This window comes from Temnothorax longispinosus, chromosome 6, assembly GCF_030848805.1.
Source record: "Temnothorax longispinosus isolate EJ_2023e chromosome 6, Tlon_JGU_v1, whole genome shotgun sequence".
Classification (NCBI taxonomy): Eukaryota; Metazoa; Arthropoda; class Insecta; order Hymenoptera; family Formicidae; genus Temnothorax; species Temnothorax longispinosus.
The window spans coordinates 7,266,700-7,283,547 of record NC_092363.1 but is presented as its reverse complement, the minus strand read 5'-3'; the positions used below and the strand labels follow the sequence as shown (position 1 = coordinate 7,283,547).

General features: G+C 36.2%; 2 protein-coding genes across 2 annotated transcripts; one reads left to right on the top strand and one right to left on the bottom strand.

The window, feature by feature from the left end:
* The first annotated feature begins 8 nt into the window (after window positions 1–8).
* On the top strand, window positions 9–3,321 carry Ric8a (ric8 guanine nucleotide exchange factor A). Its single transcript, XM_071780807.1, has 10 exons — window positions 9–243; window positions 575–714; window positions 1,002–1,114; window positions 1,309–1,604; window positions 1,701–1,867; window positions 1,941–2,190; window positions 2,335–2,479; window positions 2,572–2,722; window positions 2,804–2,923; window positions 3,156–3,321. The coding sequence occupies exons 1-10, from the start codon at window positions 151–153 to the stop codon at window positions 3,280–3,282; spliced, it is 1,602 nt and encodes a 533-aa protein (XP_071636908.1). The 5' UTR covers window positions 9–150; the 3' UTR covers window positions 3,283–3,321.
* Window positions 3,322–3,566: 245 nt separating this feature from the next.
* LOC139814501 (B-box type zinc finger protein ncl-1) lies at window positions 3,567–16,727 on the bottom strand. The gene is made up of 9 exons (XM_071780791.1): window positions 14,726–16,727; window positions 13,906–14,237; window positions 13,459–13,663; window positions 12,873–13,380; window positions 12,034–12,204; window positions 11,583–11,839; window positions 11,124–11,481; window positions 10,747–10,979; window positions 3,567–10,295 (listed from the first exon to the last, which is right to left on the bottom strand). Exons 1-9 carry the CDS (start codon window positions 15,491–15,493, stop codon window positions 10,191–10,193), a joined length of 2,937 nt encoding a protein of 978 aa, XP_071636892.1. The 5' UTR covers window positions 15,494–16,727; the 3' UTR covers window positions 3,567–10,190.
* Between the last annotated feature and the right edge of the window lie 121 nt (window positions 16,728–16,848).

Sequence of the window (16,848 nt, the reverse complement as noted above, 5' to 3'; positions counted from 1 at the left end):
TCGTCCAATGAGCGTTGAGAAAGGAAAGAATCAGCTGTCAAACTTCGTAGCTCGATCGATTCGGTGGGTGAACCCTTGTTGTCACGTCCAATATTATGAAATAAAATGTAATGCAATTTAGAAAGTGCTTGTTATTAAGCTAAAGTTAACATGGAAAATGTTAACATGGACGAGTTGATCCCGAAGTTGATCACCGGCACATACGAGGAATTCTGTAAAAATATTGTTGTGTTTCTAAAAGTTGTAAGTATTTGGAGATTTATTAATAATATGAGACGTCTCGTTATTTCCCGGGAAACGTAAAATATGTTTTTCGCGTTTATCGCGGAGATATATCTATTATAAAGCTTATAACTTTAGAAGACATTTTATTTTACATTAATCCATTAATCTTAATTTATTGATTTCACACAATTCTGTATGCTGAATTGTCAAACACATGTTTCACGAAATAATTACTCATATCAATATTTTAAATTCTAATTAATTCATTGTGCATATGTACATTTACTTTTCTATTTACTCTCCTAGAAACTTTGAATGATATATTAATATTATGCAATTTATATTTCAGTATGATAAAAGGACCAGGTTTGAAGAACTGGATAGTACCTGTTTACGCGAGAAGTTATGGAACAGATTATTTTATTATTTAACAGATTACGTTCATATAGACCAACATCATCATTGCTTAGCAGCTTTGAGGATACTCAGGTAAGTTTAATTATGTTATATGTATCTCACACAAAATAATTATAACCTAGTACAATATTTTTCAACAACTAAAGATGATAAAATCGTCAAAAGTTATGAGATTTAACAATTACAAAATCAGTAATTATTTAGTATTCCCATACTTGAAAAAATATATAATTGAAATGTTACGTGTTTATTCTGGAGTCATCTGGTGGCATGGAGAAAACGTTATATGTTAAAATATATATTTTAGAATGCATTAATTTTATTTATGTATACTATATTTATACATTCCTATGTTCTAGCCGCGATAAAACTAACTTAGATGACTTAATCACTGACGATGCAATAAAGATTATATTACAAAATGCAGGCTTGACAAAGATATGCGAAGGAGAACAAATCTCATGTACAATCGGTAAGAATAATTGGAGAATATATTTTTTAAATCTAAGTTCATATAAATACATCTCGGATAGAAGCACATTTGTTTAATATAAATTAATATTAAAAATTTAATATAAAATCTATGAAAGAATCTTTATACATTTACACCTGTGCTGTATGTCAGACGATATATATATTGAAATATATGAATGCTTTCGATTGCAGTTACGATAGAATCGCTGAAGCTACTGTGCAACTTATTATTTAACAGCGTAAAAGTGCAACGCTTGAAAGTATTGATATCTTCTTTGCCTTATCTCATCGATCGGATCAAAAGTTATACGGATGATGTTCCTCATGATGTCAAATTGTTCGACATGAGAGTACTGTTTTTACTCACCGCACTAAATACATCCACGAGAGATATAGTCAAAACTGATTTGTGTGGTGATGTATATCTTATTAAAATAATAGAGGAATTTGCAGCGCACAATCAGAATAACGAGACACGTGTAATTAAGGTAAAGAGATTCATTATATCATTCGTCGATGTTTTAATCACACGTATCCATCTAAAAATCTAAAAATAATTCAAAATTTTCTCATTACTCTCTTAGGCCGAGGAGATAACGATAGTCTGCGAAGTTTTAAAAGTTCTATTTAATTTGTATATACATTCAGATAATATCGGGGTTGAGGATCAAGAGAAATATAAGAACTTGGTGTTAATTTTATATAAATTGTTAACTTTTAAATATTCGGTGCAGCAAGACGATCTTGAAAGGTAAAACATATTTGTGATATCTTATTGCAACTTTAGCATTAGAATAAACGTCATATTTATTATTGCGTTTCAGTCACGTTGTCAATTTGCTGACTGTGATACCGTATAGCTGTTATGCGCCAATTGTACAAGCCGCTAAGGGCAACGATTGCAAAGATGTATACCAAAACATGGATATGAGCGCCATATGCGTTTTACTTAGGTTTTTAGATAAGAAATTAGAATGTAAGACACATTTAATAGAAAACTTCTCTCCAATAATTACTGCACTGGTCAGACTCGTCAAATCAGAGAGGATTATTCGCAAATACGTAAGATTACAGGTAAAATAGTTATTTTTATGATATACTTGAAGTTATTCATGCAAACTCTATACTCTGACTTGGTGAAAAGAAAAAGATTTGAATAAATGGTTATCTATTTCCGAAGAGACTGTCCAAAATAATGAAATCATATAAATTTTTTAGATTCTACCTCCATTAAAGGATGTAATGCATCGTCCTGAAGAAGGGACAACATTAAGGGCTAAATTATGCAAATTATTAACATCGCCTATCACGGAATTGCGCGATCTAGTTGCGGAACTTTTGTTTGTCCTTTGTAAAGAAAATGGTATTTATCTACCATGTTAAAATAAGTCCAGCAGCATAATTTTATCTAGAACTAAAATTGTCGAGAGCTAACATTGTCGATATTGCTTACAGTTGCTCGCATGGTGAAATACACAGGATACGGAAATGCTGCAGGAATGTTTGCTGCTAAAGGATTATTAGGTGGTCGTGGCCAGGCGGAAACAGCTTATTCTTCCGAATCGGAAGATAGCGAAACGGAAGAATATCAGAAGTATAAGGAGCAGTAAGTAATCGGCGAGAAATATATTCGTGAAGAGAGTAAGGATGAAAAGTCTTATAAATAATCGGATGATTCTTTATTAAGGATAAACCCAGTAATCGGATGCTTCGAGGAACCCAAACCAAATCCGTTCGAAGGCATGACGGAGGAGCAAAAGGAATACGAAGCTTTAAAACTAGTGAATCTTGTTGATAAATTAACGAGGTGAGTTGTATATATTGAGATTTTATTTTATTCGTCACAGATCAAAGATATGCGTAAAGATACACAATCATATCGAGATCTAATGCTAAATAAAAGCTGTCGTTTTCATATATATTTATAACATTATTGTGTAAACCAGCTATATATTACCAGCTGCACAAACGCCATAATGATAATACATTTTCCTATATGTATAAAAAAATATATATATCGAGATAACGTCGTTGCTTAGGGAGGGAGTCGTGCGTCCTTGCCGCATCGGCGCCGATGGAAAACCAGAGCCGGTAGAACACGTTCTTGAATTGCAGAACGAATTACCGAGACAGCAGTACGTTAGAAAGGACTCGGACTCCGAATAAATATGTTATATATCTCCAAAATACAGGACGATCTGTATGTATAGATGTATCTTTTCGAATAAAGATATTTAAAAAAATTTATTCTCTGTCGTTAGGCCCGCACCAAATTGTCACTTTTATTAGGTAAATATCAGTAACAATCGCTAAATTACATAAAATATATGTGAATATAAATACGAATATCGTATAAAAAAAAAAAAATCGAGTTAAAGACCCAAGTCGAGTTTTCGCACAAATAAAATCGCGATCCGAGGTGATTACCAGTGAATAAGAAGAATTTGATCTTCAGTTGATTACTTTATTGAAAAAGAACAAAGAACAACATTACAAATTAAACAATTGGCAGGAAATAAAAAATATATAACAGTTTCCAAAATCACATGAAATATTTAAACATTACAATTTTGGTAAAATGTGTTTATGTGCTTTGTGAGCATCACAATATATTATTATTGCATTGCAGCCTATGCGCAGACAAGAATGTATACTTCTACACGTTTCAAATAACTGCATAGTGATATCATTTGAGAATATCTTAGTATAGGGCGGAACATATGAATTGACAGGTAATGGCAAATTGAGTTGATATGATGAAGCGATGTACGATCAACAGAGAACATTTATCTTTTTTTCTTTTTAAGGCTAAATCTGTCCATCCTATAATAAGATATTTTCAATATAATACATTTGACAAATATATAAGTAGCAAATGTTCCGTATCTTTAATTATGTAATACAGTATGTAGATTAAAATATTTTTTTTTCTTTTTTTTGTAAAAGTGTATATAGATGTGTATACGTATAATACCATAAATTTGAATATTTTATATAAAAATGAAACTAAAATTTGGTACAAGATAGAAAAAAAGCTGATTTGCGGTAAATAAAAAGAAAAAAAAAAGTAATAGAAGAGAGTTTAGATCTGCGTTACAGATATTTCGGGGACTAGTCTTGACAAACTTTGGAAGATTAAAAATCGTAAAACTCGTAAACTAAGAGAGATATATAGATACATATTTGAAATACTTTGAAATTCAAGTAGTCCGACGACGGGGGGGGGAGGGAGGGTGTTTTAATACAAAGGCTGAGTAGTCTCAAAGGGAACTGATTTGTGTGTGTACACAGTCGATCTCTGGACGTGTATAACTCTAAATAATACGTTACATTACAAGATGACCATGCTCCTTGGCATCCCATTAGCATATAAAAAATATATTGATATACACGCTTTCCATATTGCATTACAATTTACCTCCTTTTTTCGTCAGTTGTACTATTCTTATACAGTTTACATTTTGAAGTGTATAAGTGATGTCGGAACATTTAAGATCTTTTCTTTATTTTTTTCTCTTTCCCCAGAAATAGCTCATTCTATGCAAAATACCAATGGAGGTCTCAGGAAAACATGGTTTACACACAGTAATCCGCAGTATCGATTCAGGACAGCTGTTTACAATATTTGTATGTGTACAAACATAGGTTGAATCGTTAGAAAGTTCATTTCAGATATACATAGTACATGTTATTTAATGTGTTATTTAGATAGATTTGAGGGAAACGACGCTAGAACTAATTTTGCGCAGAGAAACGTGACGGAGCCAGGCTTAACTTTCGGTAAAGCACAACCGCTCGATGTAGACGATAGACGCTTAAAATTTTCGATTTACGCGACAAGCTGCAAGTGAGCTGTGTTATGAGCTAGCAAGAAGCTTTACGGATTCCAAATGTCGCTTTACCGTAAATAGTTTCTCTCTCTCTCTCTCTCAGTCAGCCTCGCGATCACTACTTAAAAGTAAGTGGAAACACGGAGATCACCGAACGGATATATTCGAGGGTATGCTACTCGACACAGGTTGACGCGCTCTTCAGCATACCGGGTTTGGAATGCAACTGTATGTAATGTGGGTTTTTTTTTCAGTGGTCAATTTGATATGTAAACAAAGTACCTCCAAAAAGGAACGTGTTGGTAATATCCAAAAATAAATATTACACGTGTATAGGGCGATGGCGAAAGCGTCTTTACCCTTTCTCTCAGCCTGTTAAGTATTACATCAACTAATGCAAAATAAATAAAGCTAGTGCTGTTGAGGAATGAAACCAAGTAACAGTATATACGCCATTAACATGCCATTCGCGTTACTTACTCTCTAAAGATAGAATATATAATATATATATATTAAATATTTGTACTTTAACTGACTAAGCAAGGATTTAATCGTAATTTTTTGTCTTCTTACTCTAAGAACTTCGACACCCGCGCGCGACGCGAACTTAAAAAAAAAAACTTATTAAGAATAAAATAAACTTATAAGGAATAAAACAAATCGTAAGCAATAATATACATGTTATATAAATACTCTGATTAGTCTGTTTTGGCACTAAAGAATTTAACTTTTTTCTATCCCACGAGGTGACAGATAAAATGATCGATTTGGAATGCAGTTAAATCGTTAAAGTAGAATTAACATCAATACTTGTTACGAACTAATCGCTTTTTTTCTGCCTTCTCCCACAAGGTAGTATGACAAGCTGTATAGAATTCCTTGTCATCCCACCTCAGATTGAGTATTTGAAACAAAGAGAAAAAAAATTAATAATATTGGCAACAAAAACGTAAAAAATTAAAGCGAAGACGATAAACGTGTGTATGCGCGTATCTGAAAAAGAACACAATTAAAATGAAATGAATTGTATAATAGAAACCGATCGAGGAGATAACGTCTTCTTATCTTTTCGAAGTAAAATACATAACTATGGCGAGAAATTTATAAAACCAATTAAACAAAACAATATATAAATAATATAAATACACGTTTAAGAGCAATCCCGCTTTCCCGGATTGCCCGAATAAAAACGTAATAGATCAAAATATATATTAGCAAGCTCGTACCACGTATTCCCCGGCAATACCCTGCCGCAGAAAAAATGATCTAATGTATCCAAATAAGTACGCTATAATAGCGTCGGAAACAGCCAATCGAACACATAACGCTTGCATAAGGGTAAAAATTAATAATTACATAGTATAAGACGATGTATATGATCGAATAAGGAATAAAAATATTATTACAAAAATAACGCGGAACGCTTACACATAATGAGCTACGGCTTTTTCTTTCTCCTTTTCTTTTTTTCTTTTTTTTTTTTGATCATAGATTGTTGACCCTCTCTTTTTTTTCTCTCTTGTATATAAATACAATTTAAATTATGCTGAAGGCATGAAAAAGTAAACATTAATCACGGACTTTTTTTTTTAGTGTATAAGCCATGTCCAGTAAAGTGATGTAAAGATGTTAATACAAAGCGCAATTCGTAAGATAACTCTTTTCGTTACGCTTTTTCTTTCATTTATAACCAGCTATATAGCGTTAATTGGCCATGCCCTAATCAATATAGCAAAGTCATACTCTTTTTTTTTTCTTTAGGATTCTAGGAAGACTATGATTAACCGTAGGCTAGAATTCAGTTTATGTCGTGTCATGTTAGTCCTATTATTTATATAATTGTAGCTGTCTCGTTAATGCTTGTGAACATCGCAGTAATTCTTATTGTATAATATATACGACTCTTTTCTTTTTCTTTCTTCCTCTTTTTTTTTTGAAATCAGGAACATATTCGTGTGTGTGATATATAGCAACGATTTCCTCATCGGATACACGACATATTTTACGATTGACAAGTATTGTGTCTTATACAATTCGCGCAAATCGTAATTCGCGAAATTAGAAACGGAGCGACGCGAGGCGCTCGCAACTCCGTCTTCCTCGTGTTGCCAAGTTTATCGTAAAACATAGCTTGTAAAACGTCACGTTTCGAAAGCAATTTTGCAACGGGAAACAAACGTGATCGCGCACTAACTCCGATGTTATAAATAAAAACAGGTGGCAACTCTACTATTATCAAAAAAGAAACGGAAATGGTAATTTTAACTCCACGGCAAACGCAACATTCGAAAATTCGACCGTACAATAAATATGTAAATTCAGACAATTCTGCTTGAAAAATTATGTCGGAGAACCTGTGGCACCTAAAAGGCCTTGGAAGTTGTATAGCAATAAAAATAGTACTGTTAAAAGTAATACACACAGAAACCTATCCCATGCTCGAAATACGACCTTCGATTTACACCGCCAGTTGTAAAACTGTTTAGTGTGGATAGTTATGAGAGCTTTTAATATTAGTTTAACAATGTAAGCAAAGTTTATCTATTATACGTACAGAGTGACTATATAATTCTATACATATTAGGATAATAAGACTTTTGAGATTGTAAAAATCATCAAAAAATCTATCACAATTACCATTTACGTAACAAGTAATTCTCGTTCTTTTCTTTTTATATATTATTGTTGTAATTTAAACATCAAGGCAAATAAGGGGTGAATTTCAACAGTGGCCTAAATTAGCCAAGTAGTCTTCCACAGAGATAAAAATATGTAAAGAGTAAATCTATACTAAAATATTCAAGTATATGTAAGGTGAGCGTAATATAATAATTTTGTGAGGTAAAAGACCCTCTCGTTAATGGTCATCCATTCGTTACACTATGAGTTTTTTTTTTATTTTTAATATGACTGGCAAAAATTTTGCAACATGTTCTCTCTTTATTTTGAATATCTTCTTTTTATATTTAACGCGTATCATTAGAGACGATTGACGGCCTGCACTGCGACAGGCGTTATTGTGCTTGTAAAAACACCTCGCAGGCGGCAACCAATGGTATCTCACATTGATACACTTCTAATCAATATTTACCTAGCAACAACATCAGAGACTCTTTAAGGACACAACTTATCCTGACGATACTATTATCACAGGCATTATTTATATAACTCTGCTAACCATGACTATTAAATATTTCAGAATTAATTTTTCTTTTCTTTTTTTTCTTTTTATATATAAAATTAAAACTTCTAACGTTATACGAGAGATGAGTACGACTGATTAGCTTAGGTGTATGTATGTAGGCTTCGTGCAATTTACTACAAATGCCGATGTTATGCGCGAACTTTAAAATAGCCTCCTAGTACTGTCCCACTTTTTGCGTTTCTCGTTTCGTCTAAATTGTTTTCACTTGCTTCACACGAGTAATGAAACCAGACATTATCGATATAATTTTCCTGTATGCAAACGAATTTGATAAAGCTAGTCAAGTATAAATAAATATATATATATATATATGCTGTGTATATATATATATTATATGTATATATGGATGTGCTACCTAGCATTTGGTATGGCAAGATAGATTTATAATTAAACGTTTGTAGATAATGTAAGGTAACACAGTGTAGCAATCTGCCAAATATCCGATGTATATGTTGTATACACATTGCATTTTAGTTCAATCAAATCTTAAGGCTGATCATGTAAACAACCCTAAAAAATATGTGTATTTCTATATATGTATGTGTCTTATGTGGTTTTTTCCTTTTTCATGTATCATGTTAATATATACATAAATAGAGGTTGTTTAGCAAACTGTACGTTATTTCCTTTTTTTTTTTTACATAGATAAAGTATCGTCCCTATATGATATACCGGTGGTATATATATATTATGTACTTACGAATCTTATATAATATATTACACAAAATCGCTCCCCTGCATTGTAAAAAATGCGCGGGAACGATTTCTGTAATTTTATAACAAATACATTTACATGGTATGGATACATTATTCACTAGCACCACGAACCAATAATTCACACACGCATATATATCATATTCATATGGTGGACCATAATAAAGCATCCTGAGTAAATATTGTAACCATTATGTGTCTCGTCTAATTTTAACAATGCACAAATGGGATCTACTCGTTTGTCTCATAAGTGTAAATAATTATTTCACTTTTTTTTTTACGCTCAAAGTACCTTTTCTGTGTACGACACTTTTTATATAAGATATTAAATGTTTGATTTTCAACATACCATAATCTATTCCTTGCACATTAACGTTGTTTTTATATTTATGTTCTCAACTATCATTTTCAAACGCGCAGAAAGAAATCAGGAACATAGCTCTCGTTAAGCTTCGTGCCTGCTGCAATGAGGAGTATTGTTTTTCATTCTCTTCTTTAGAAATACGATATGATAAGAGCAGGAAGTACTACCAACTACCTCGCAGCATGCAACGTTCTTTTTTTTTTGTCTTTTTTTCCTATTAAGCGAAAAATTTTGATCCTTTCATCGTGAAATTTATCCTGCTGAATTTATTAGTTACTTAGAAGCTCTCTTAAAGGAAAACTTTTTAAACGTAATCTGTGCACTTATATGCATCTTGAAGCATCAGTTAGGACTAAGAAGACAAACATCCTTGATTAATAAAAAATCAGGACGAGAACGTCTTGTTCCGAGCACGAATCGAAAAACCAGTGTATAGAAAGTGCTCGTCGGAGACTAGAATAATTTGATTTATAAACATACTTAAAATACTGACATGTCAAAAATGATGTACAACAACCAATTTTGACGGAAGGCCATTATAAATTGCTTTCTCTACTACAAGCGATCCAACTGGCTGGTTGGTTGCTTACTGGTTGATATAGCTTACTGCTTCTCTCTTTTTTTTTATATAACTGGTTCCACTTAGTTAATTTAATTTACTTTGGCAGTTTACCAAAATGCAAATTGCTAAGTTACTATTATACTGTTTGGTCGGAGACGTACGTTACCTTTCTGCTTTTTTTTTTGTTTTCAACATTGTTACTTTCATAAAACGGGGACGCATTATATTTTTACAACTATTAAAGCTGCATGCTGCACTTGTTTCTATTGCTTCAATAGGCCCAATATTCGAACGTAATGCCTTGGGCATGCCTTTCCCACCTTTCGTTGAGAGCAGTTTCCAAAGAAGTTTCCACTTGCAGGAGGAAGTTTATAACATACTTACTCGTCTGATGCCACTTCACAATATATAAAGAGTGTTTAATACAAGGACATGGTGGTTGTTTTTGGCCAGTGTTACAATATATCCTTCCGAAGTTATCTTCAAGCCACAACATCGAGACACCTAGGAATTATAACATTTAAAAGCGCTATTATTTTAAAAATCATTAATTTATAGTTTAGTAAAAAAACATTTAGTAAGATAAAATAGAACATAACTTAGTTATCTTATAAGATCTACTAATATTAAATTGATTTTTACTTTCAACTGATCAGTACAACAGTTCATTATTACTGGTAATCAGAGTTTTAAAACGATAATATATGTAAACTAAAGAAAAGTATGGAATGACATTTGGCTCCATTTGAAAGCAATTGATCCATTATTTATAGATCTTAGGTTCGATTCCTGTCATTCCATATATTGACTTTATAAAACATTATTGAAAAAAGTTGACAGATATAAATAAAGAAGCTAAACGATAACTTGTTTCGGAAACTCACGTTTCATTTACATTATATTAAAAATATATATATACATCCAGGAATAAAATGTAAAAGATATAACACTCTACCTTTACATATGGACATTCAAATTCTGATATTAAGGAGCCCGCTCTGGAGAAGACAGCTACATGGAAACGATTACCATGTGAATCTCCAATTAATACATCTCCTGCATCGCTAATATCAATCCCGTTCGGGAAGTTTGTTACATTCTCACAGCCAATGCGACGCAGGAATTTACCCTCTTCGTTGAACACCACAACACAATGTCCTTTGAAGTCGCAAACAAAATATTCTTTGCCTAAAAAATTTTACACAAAATTTTTATAATTTGCATGCAATTCAATTATTAATATTATAAATTATATAGTTTGTCTACTAAGAAACGCAATTTAATTGTAATTTTATTGGTATAGGTACTGCTATTGAGAAAGATTATGCTTACCACTGATAGCAATATCACTTGGTTCTCTCATATAGTCACTACAATCAAACCACCTCAAAAGGTCTCCTGTATCACTGATTACGAACACAGTTGGCGACACACTGTCAACAGCCACAATATGACCTTGGCTGGTAACAGCTAGGCCAGCTACGATATCGATGTAACGAATAGCGATCTTCTTTATAAAGTGGCCATTCTTCGTAAATATCTGCATTCGGGATCGTTCGTTTCCACGATCGCACACAACAAATTTGCCATTATTTCTCATAACGGCTACTTTCCTGGGGTACCATAATTGTCCCTCTTCTTTACCAGGAACACCGAATTGAAATTTGAAAGTACCAGTCTTATCAAAAATCTAGAATCAACATAGACAAAGATTTATATAAAAGTCTGTGCTTTATACACTTTTTTTTCTATAACAAAGTACTTATTGCTAGCATGTATCATTATACATACCTGAATTCTATGATTATTTGTATCCGCGACGATAATATCTTCATCAGTTCCCAGACAGAATCCATGAGGCGAATTAAATTGCCCTTTACTGGGTCCTAATTGTCCAAACTTGCTTCGGATATGCATAGGCGTTAATTTTGTATTCTGGGTTCTTGGATGACCAGGATAATTCCCTGTTCCTGATCCGGTTACGTGATTGGCAACGGTATTTCCTACTACTACAGGCATATTATGCATAGAATCACCTATTAAGTCATCTAAAAATAAAATATCAATATTGGTAAGGGTATGCAGTAACTATATCTGATATTGAGAAAAACTATTTCTTCTTGAATCTTTTGTTTAAGATACAATAACTATGCAAAATATATTGTTATAATGTAAGACAAGTATAAAAAAAATTTTTCCGAGTGATATTTATTGATATACACGAAAATCGGGATAATCTTACCAGCACCCTGTGAAAGTATCGGCGAAGTAGAAGAGGATAATGATTGAAATCCTCCATTTAATAGACTATTTGCAGCCAAAGGACCTAGGTTTGGGTTATCTACAATGGCTGGTGAAGGTCCACGTCCCAATACTAGTCCGCCACCACCATTAATGGTGGTATTTCCCAGATCTGTATCGAATAGATGCAGTAATAGTAAAAATAATGATACATACAATTTCGATAATTTTTTTATATACACTGATAATTCTCAACTGTATTTAAATATTTCAGGGTATAAATAATATTATATATTAATACAAATATATTATTTTCTTTCAAATTACACTTTAAAATAAGATAGAGGTCGTATTAAATCTAATTCTAATATTGTCCCTTCAAAAGTTGTCATATATCTTATAAATGAATTATCAAGAGCTCTTGAAAATTGAATTTGCAATTTAATTCAGTTTAATTTATTTCTGTCAAATTATATTTTTAGAAAATTTGACACAATATTTAAATCTGACAAGTTAGTTCGCATTACCTCCTGTCGAAATATATGCTCAAGAAGTATATTTTAGACATATTTTAAAATGTCACTTAAAGTGAAATAATATAATTATATGTCGTGTAAAATAAAAGAGATTTCTAATTTTAACGAAGGTAGATGTAGGATAAAAATAACAGTACTAATAAAAATGAGAAAAAAACTTAAACATGAACCAATAGTTCTTAAGGTACCTGTGAATCTGTGGGAAAATCTGGAAATGTATGGGATTATGTCTGGAAGAAATAAGAGGGGAGGACATTGGGATTACTAGAGCAAATTCATAAACTTTTAATGTCACACTTCTTACCTTGATTGCCAAGAGTATTTCCTAATTTTGCAAGAGCTTGCAAATTATTAATGGCATGGCTCGTAGAACTTAGGTCTCCAGCAAATAAATCTGCCAAAGTGAAGGACGGAGTTGGACTAGGATTCGAGCTAGGTCCAACTACACCAGTATCGCCCACCATCTCTACCTTCTCCGCTAAACTGGCCAGCTGTTGTAGATTGTACTCTTGAATGCTAGTCAATCCGTGGATAGGAACCGAACCTGGTGGAATAGGTACAGGTGGTGGAGGAGGTGGGATATTTTGAGGACTTGAGGTCGGTGGAATAATGAATGAAGGTTCACCTTCAAAGGAGGATTGCATCGACGTGGGAAGTGAAATGGGAGAGCTTGTGCTGATAGAACTTGGACAACCCATTGAGGTGGTATGAACTATTTGCTGATTTGTAGAGACACCCGATACCGTTGAGATTGGTTCAGGTTGAGCTTTCACTTCTAGCGTACTTTCAGTGCGAAATTTTCCAAATACCTCCTGTAATAATTTTTCACACATCGGTTGTTACAAGGATATGTAATTGGATAAAATGTATTACTGATTATGCATATTTACCTTCATAGTTTTCTCAAATTGATCATAGTCGGTTTGAAATTCGATAGAGAATGTTACATTGCGTTTTGGTGTATTTTTTATTAAATTCATCAGTTGCGCTCCTACAATACGCCGAAGTGCTAAGATTTCCACTGCATCGCCGTGTTCCAGCAGTCTCGAAGTAAAACGACAAGCATCTTCTATTTTTTCTGCGGTCTTCTCAACACTGCAACAAAATTTCAAACGTAGCAGAATATGTTCATACATGTTTTCGTAAAAAGAATAGATGCCTTCATATCGACAGGACCGTCTTATTTCGACAAATGTTATTAGCAAAAATTGTTTTACTCATGTCCTTCTTTCTAGTACAAGTATCTCCTTTCTTTTAAATTATCTTAATCTTTAGTATGTAACATATATACATATAAGCAACGATGACTAAATAGACAATTATAAAAATGTATATACCCATGAAAAGCATCCATAATTTCGAGTTCTCTGTTTGAATGCAATTTCTCAAGGTCGGATAACGCATTGTCTTTACATTTCTCTAGTATGGCCTTGTAACTTTGAAAAGTCTCCATAATTAAATCTTTTGCTTGATCATGTTGTACTTGCAGCTCGCTAAGCGCATTTTCCAGTTGTACCGTAACCTGATCGCATTCAGCAATTTTTGATTTACTTTCAGTCATCAGGTTAATTATTTCCTCCTTCTGCCGTGGTTCCGCATCCGTCAGTCGTTCGTATTGATGCTCCGGTGCTTTGTGTTCCACAAGCAGACACTCATTGCAAATAGGTTCCTGATCACACATAATTTAACACTTCTCATTTAAAATTCTATTAATGATAGTAAGACTAACGCGATTAACAAAATTCCAGGCATACAATATGTGCAGAAATAAATACATGGAAGTATTCTTTTATATGTAGAAGATAGAAGATTGACGAATTATTTTCAAAAATAAAGTTAATTTCTTTTCTATATGTATGAAAGAAAATATATACTATATACTTCAAGCAATATAGAATTAAATGCATTATATATTACTTGCAATTTTATATTTTTTGACAAGTATTCGTTTCAATGAAAATATTTATAAAAGAATCTATCATAGCTATATTGATAATTTAAATTACAATGTATTAATGGTGTTATTATCTCGATAAAAGTCACAATAGGAAGATCAGTCTTTGACTGCTTAGAATATATTAAGAAATGCCAAGCGACAATCACAGACTAAATTACATAAAAGCATTATCGAAAAGTTTCCCCACAAAAGTTTCTTACCTGGCACGTGTGACAGTAGAACTTCATATTCTCAGCAGGATGACACTCGCAAAATATCGGCTTGTGTATCGGGATAGCTTCGTTGGATTGCTTCAAATCTTCAAAGGCAACTACTTTGTGATGCTCGAAGCAGCGCATGAACTGATGCGCCGTGTTGCAGTTTGGGCACAGGAAATTGGCGCAATCCGAGCAACGCGCCACCGCGCTCTCTTTGGCCTTGCAGGAGGTACAGAGTACTGCCATGTTCTCGATCGCGGACATATCCAATATATTGGTGAGAACATAGTCGCACGTGAGCGACGCGGCGCCCTTAGAACTAACGGAAGTGTCTTGACGGCATACGGGACAGCTTATGACCGAGCCCACTTTGGAGTCCCCGGCCTCGTCCATCAGCAGCTTGTCCAGACAGGCCTCGCAGAACACGTGCAGGCAGGAGAGGACCCTGGGCGAGCACAGCTTGCTCATGCAGAGGGCGCAGCCCTGATTGCTGGCCTCCCCGTTGCCGCACGCCATCTCCTCCAGGGCATCGCCAGGATTCCCGCCGTTGGTGTAGCCGCCGACGGAGTTGACGTTACCTCGATCGCCGAATATATCGCCCCCGTCGATCTCCTCGGTGCCAGACGGCGTGACGACGATGCCACCGTTGCTGCAGCTGCTGGCACTGCTGCCTCCACCGCCACCGCCGCCACCACCACCGCTGCCGCTGCCATTCGCGACCGTCGGCACCGAGGTGGCTCCGGACGGAACGGCCACCGTGGACGATGCCATCCCGCGAATCCCGCGATGGCGTCCGCGCGCGATTCACAAGGCGGGAGAGAGAGGAAAAGGGGGGAGAGTGATGTCCTCGACGTTCTCCGACCGTGCTTTTTATCTCTCACTCGCCTGCGGGGTCCGTCGGATCGTTCCTCGGGGACGACTCTTCTCGTTTCCCCGATTATCCTTCCGCCTCCTCTTCGAGCCTCTCCAGTCGAGACGAACGGACGAGGGAGATAAAAATTCTTGAATCCTCACGAAGCGCGCGACGCTCGAAACATCGTACTGTCGGCAACGCTCGCACGCTCGTCCGCGCGAGAAACAAAACACGAGGACCGAGGATCGCGCCCAGGCTGGCTGTGGGATCCTCGTCGCGCACTACGAGACGGCACGCGGGGACGCGTGTCTGTACGTACGTACGTGCGCGCGCACTCGGGAAGAAAAGGAGAAAAAAGGAGAGAATCCCTCGTTCCTCGCGAGCCCCGATCCCGATCCGTGTAAGAACGAACGACTCGAACGAGCGCCCGCACACGCGCGCGCGCTGCTCTGCGTGAGTCGTGTGTATGCGTGCGTGCGCGCGCGGGACTAACGGTTTGTCGGCGTCGATATATACGTGTATATGTATATATATATCGCGCACGTCCTTATCTCGATAACGCGCCTCGGCCACGGGACGATTCGCGGTGGGCCTCGTACTGCTCTGTCGGCTTACCGAGATCGCGCGGTTTATTTACATTCGCTCGGCCGTCCGCCGCGCACGTCGATCCTCGCTTCTTCCTTCTCGTCCTCCCTCGTGTCCGCGTAAAAGCACACTTGGAATATCCTCCCGACTCGGTTCGGCGCGCTCAACGCCGCAGCTCGCGTATCGCGAGAACGCTCGCGTACATTAACGTCGGGGATGCGTGCCGTGATGCGTGCGATGCGCGCGGGGCCTCCCCTTCACGTTCGGCGACGACGGCTGTAGCTCGGTCTCGTTATCGACGCCTCGGCCGCCGAGTATTTCGCAGTTCTTCATACGTGGAACAAACGAATAAATCATTCGAACCGAGAAGAGCTCATCCCCTCGATGCGGGAGAGTCGTCGGGCGCGCGTGATCGAGACGGGAAACTCGCGCGCGGACGTCGCGCGGCGGCCACAGCGGAGACGCGGAGACAGGCGGAGGCGCGTCGCGCGACTGCCCGGCCAATCGGCGCCCTCTGCTCCCGGCGAGGCGCCACCCGATTGGCCGCGGCCCGCGGACAAGACGCGTCCGCGAACCGCGGCCGTCGACGGATTAAAATCGCCGGGGAGACGAGGCGCCATATTTAAATACAAAAAAAAAAACAAACAGCAAGAGAGAATGTTTATGAAAACGTCTCTCATCTCTGGTC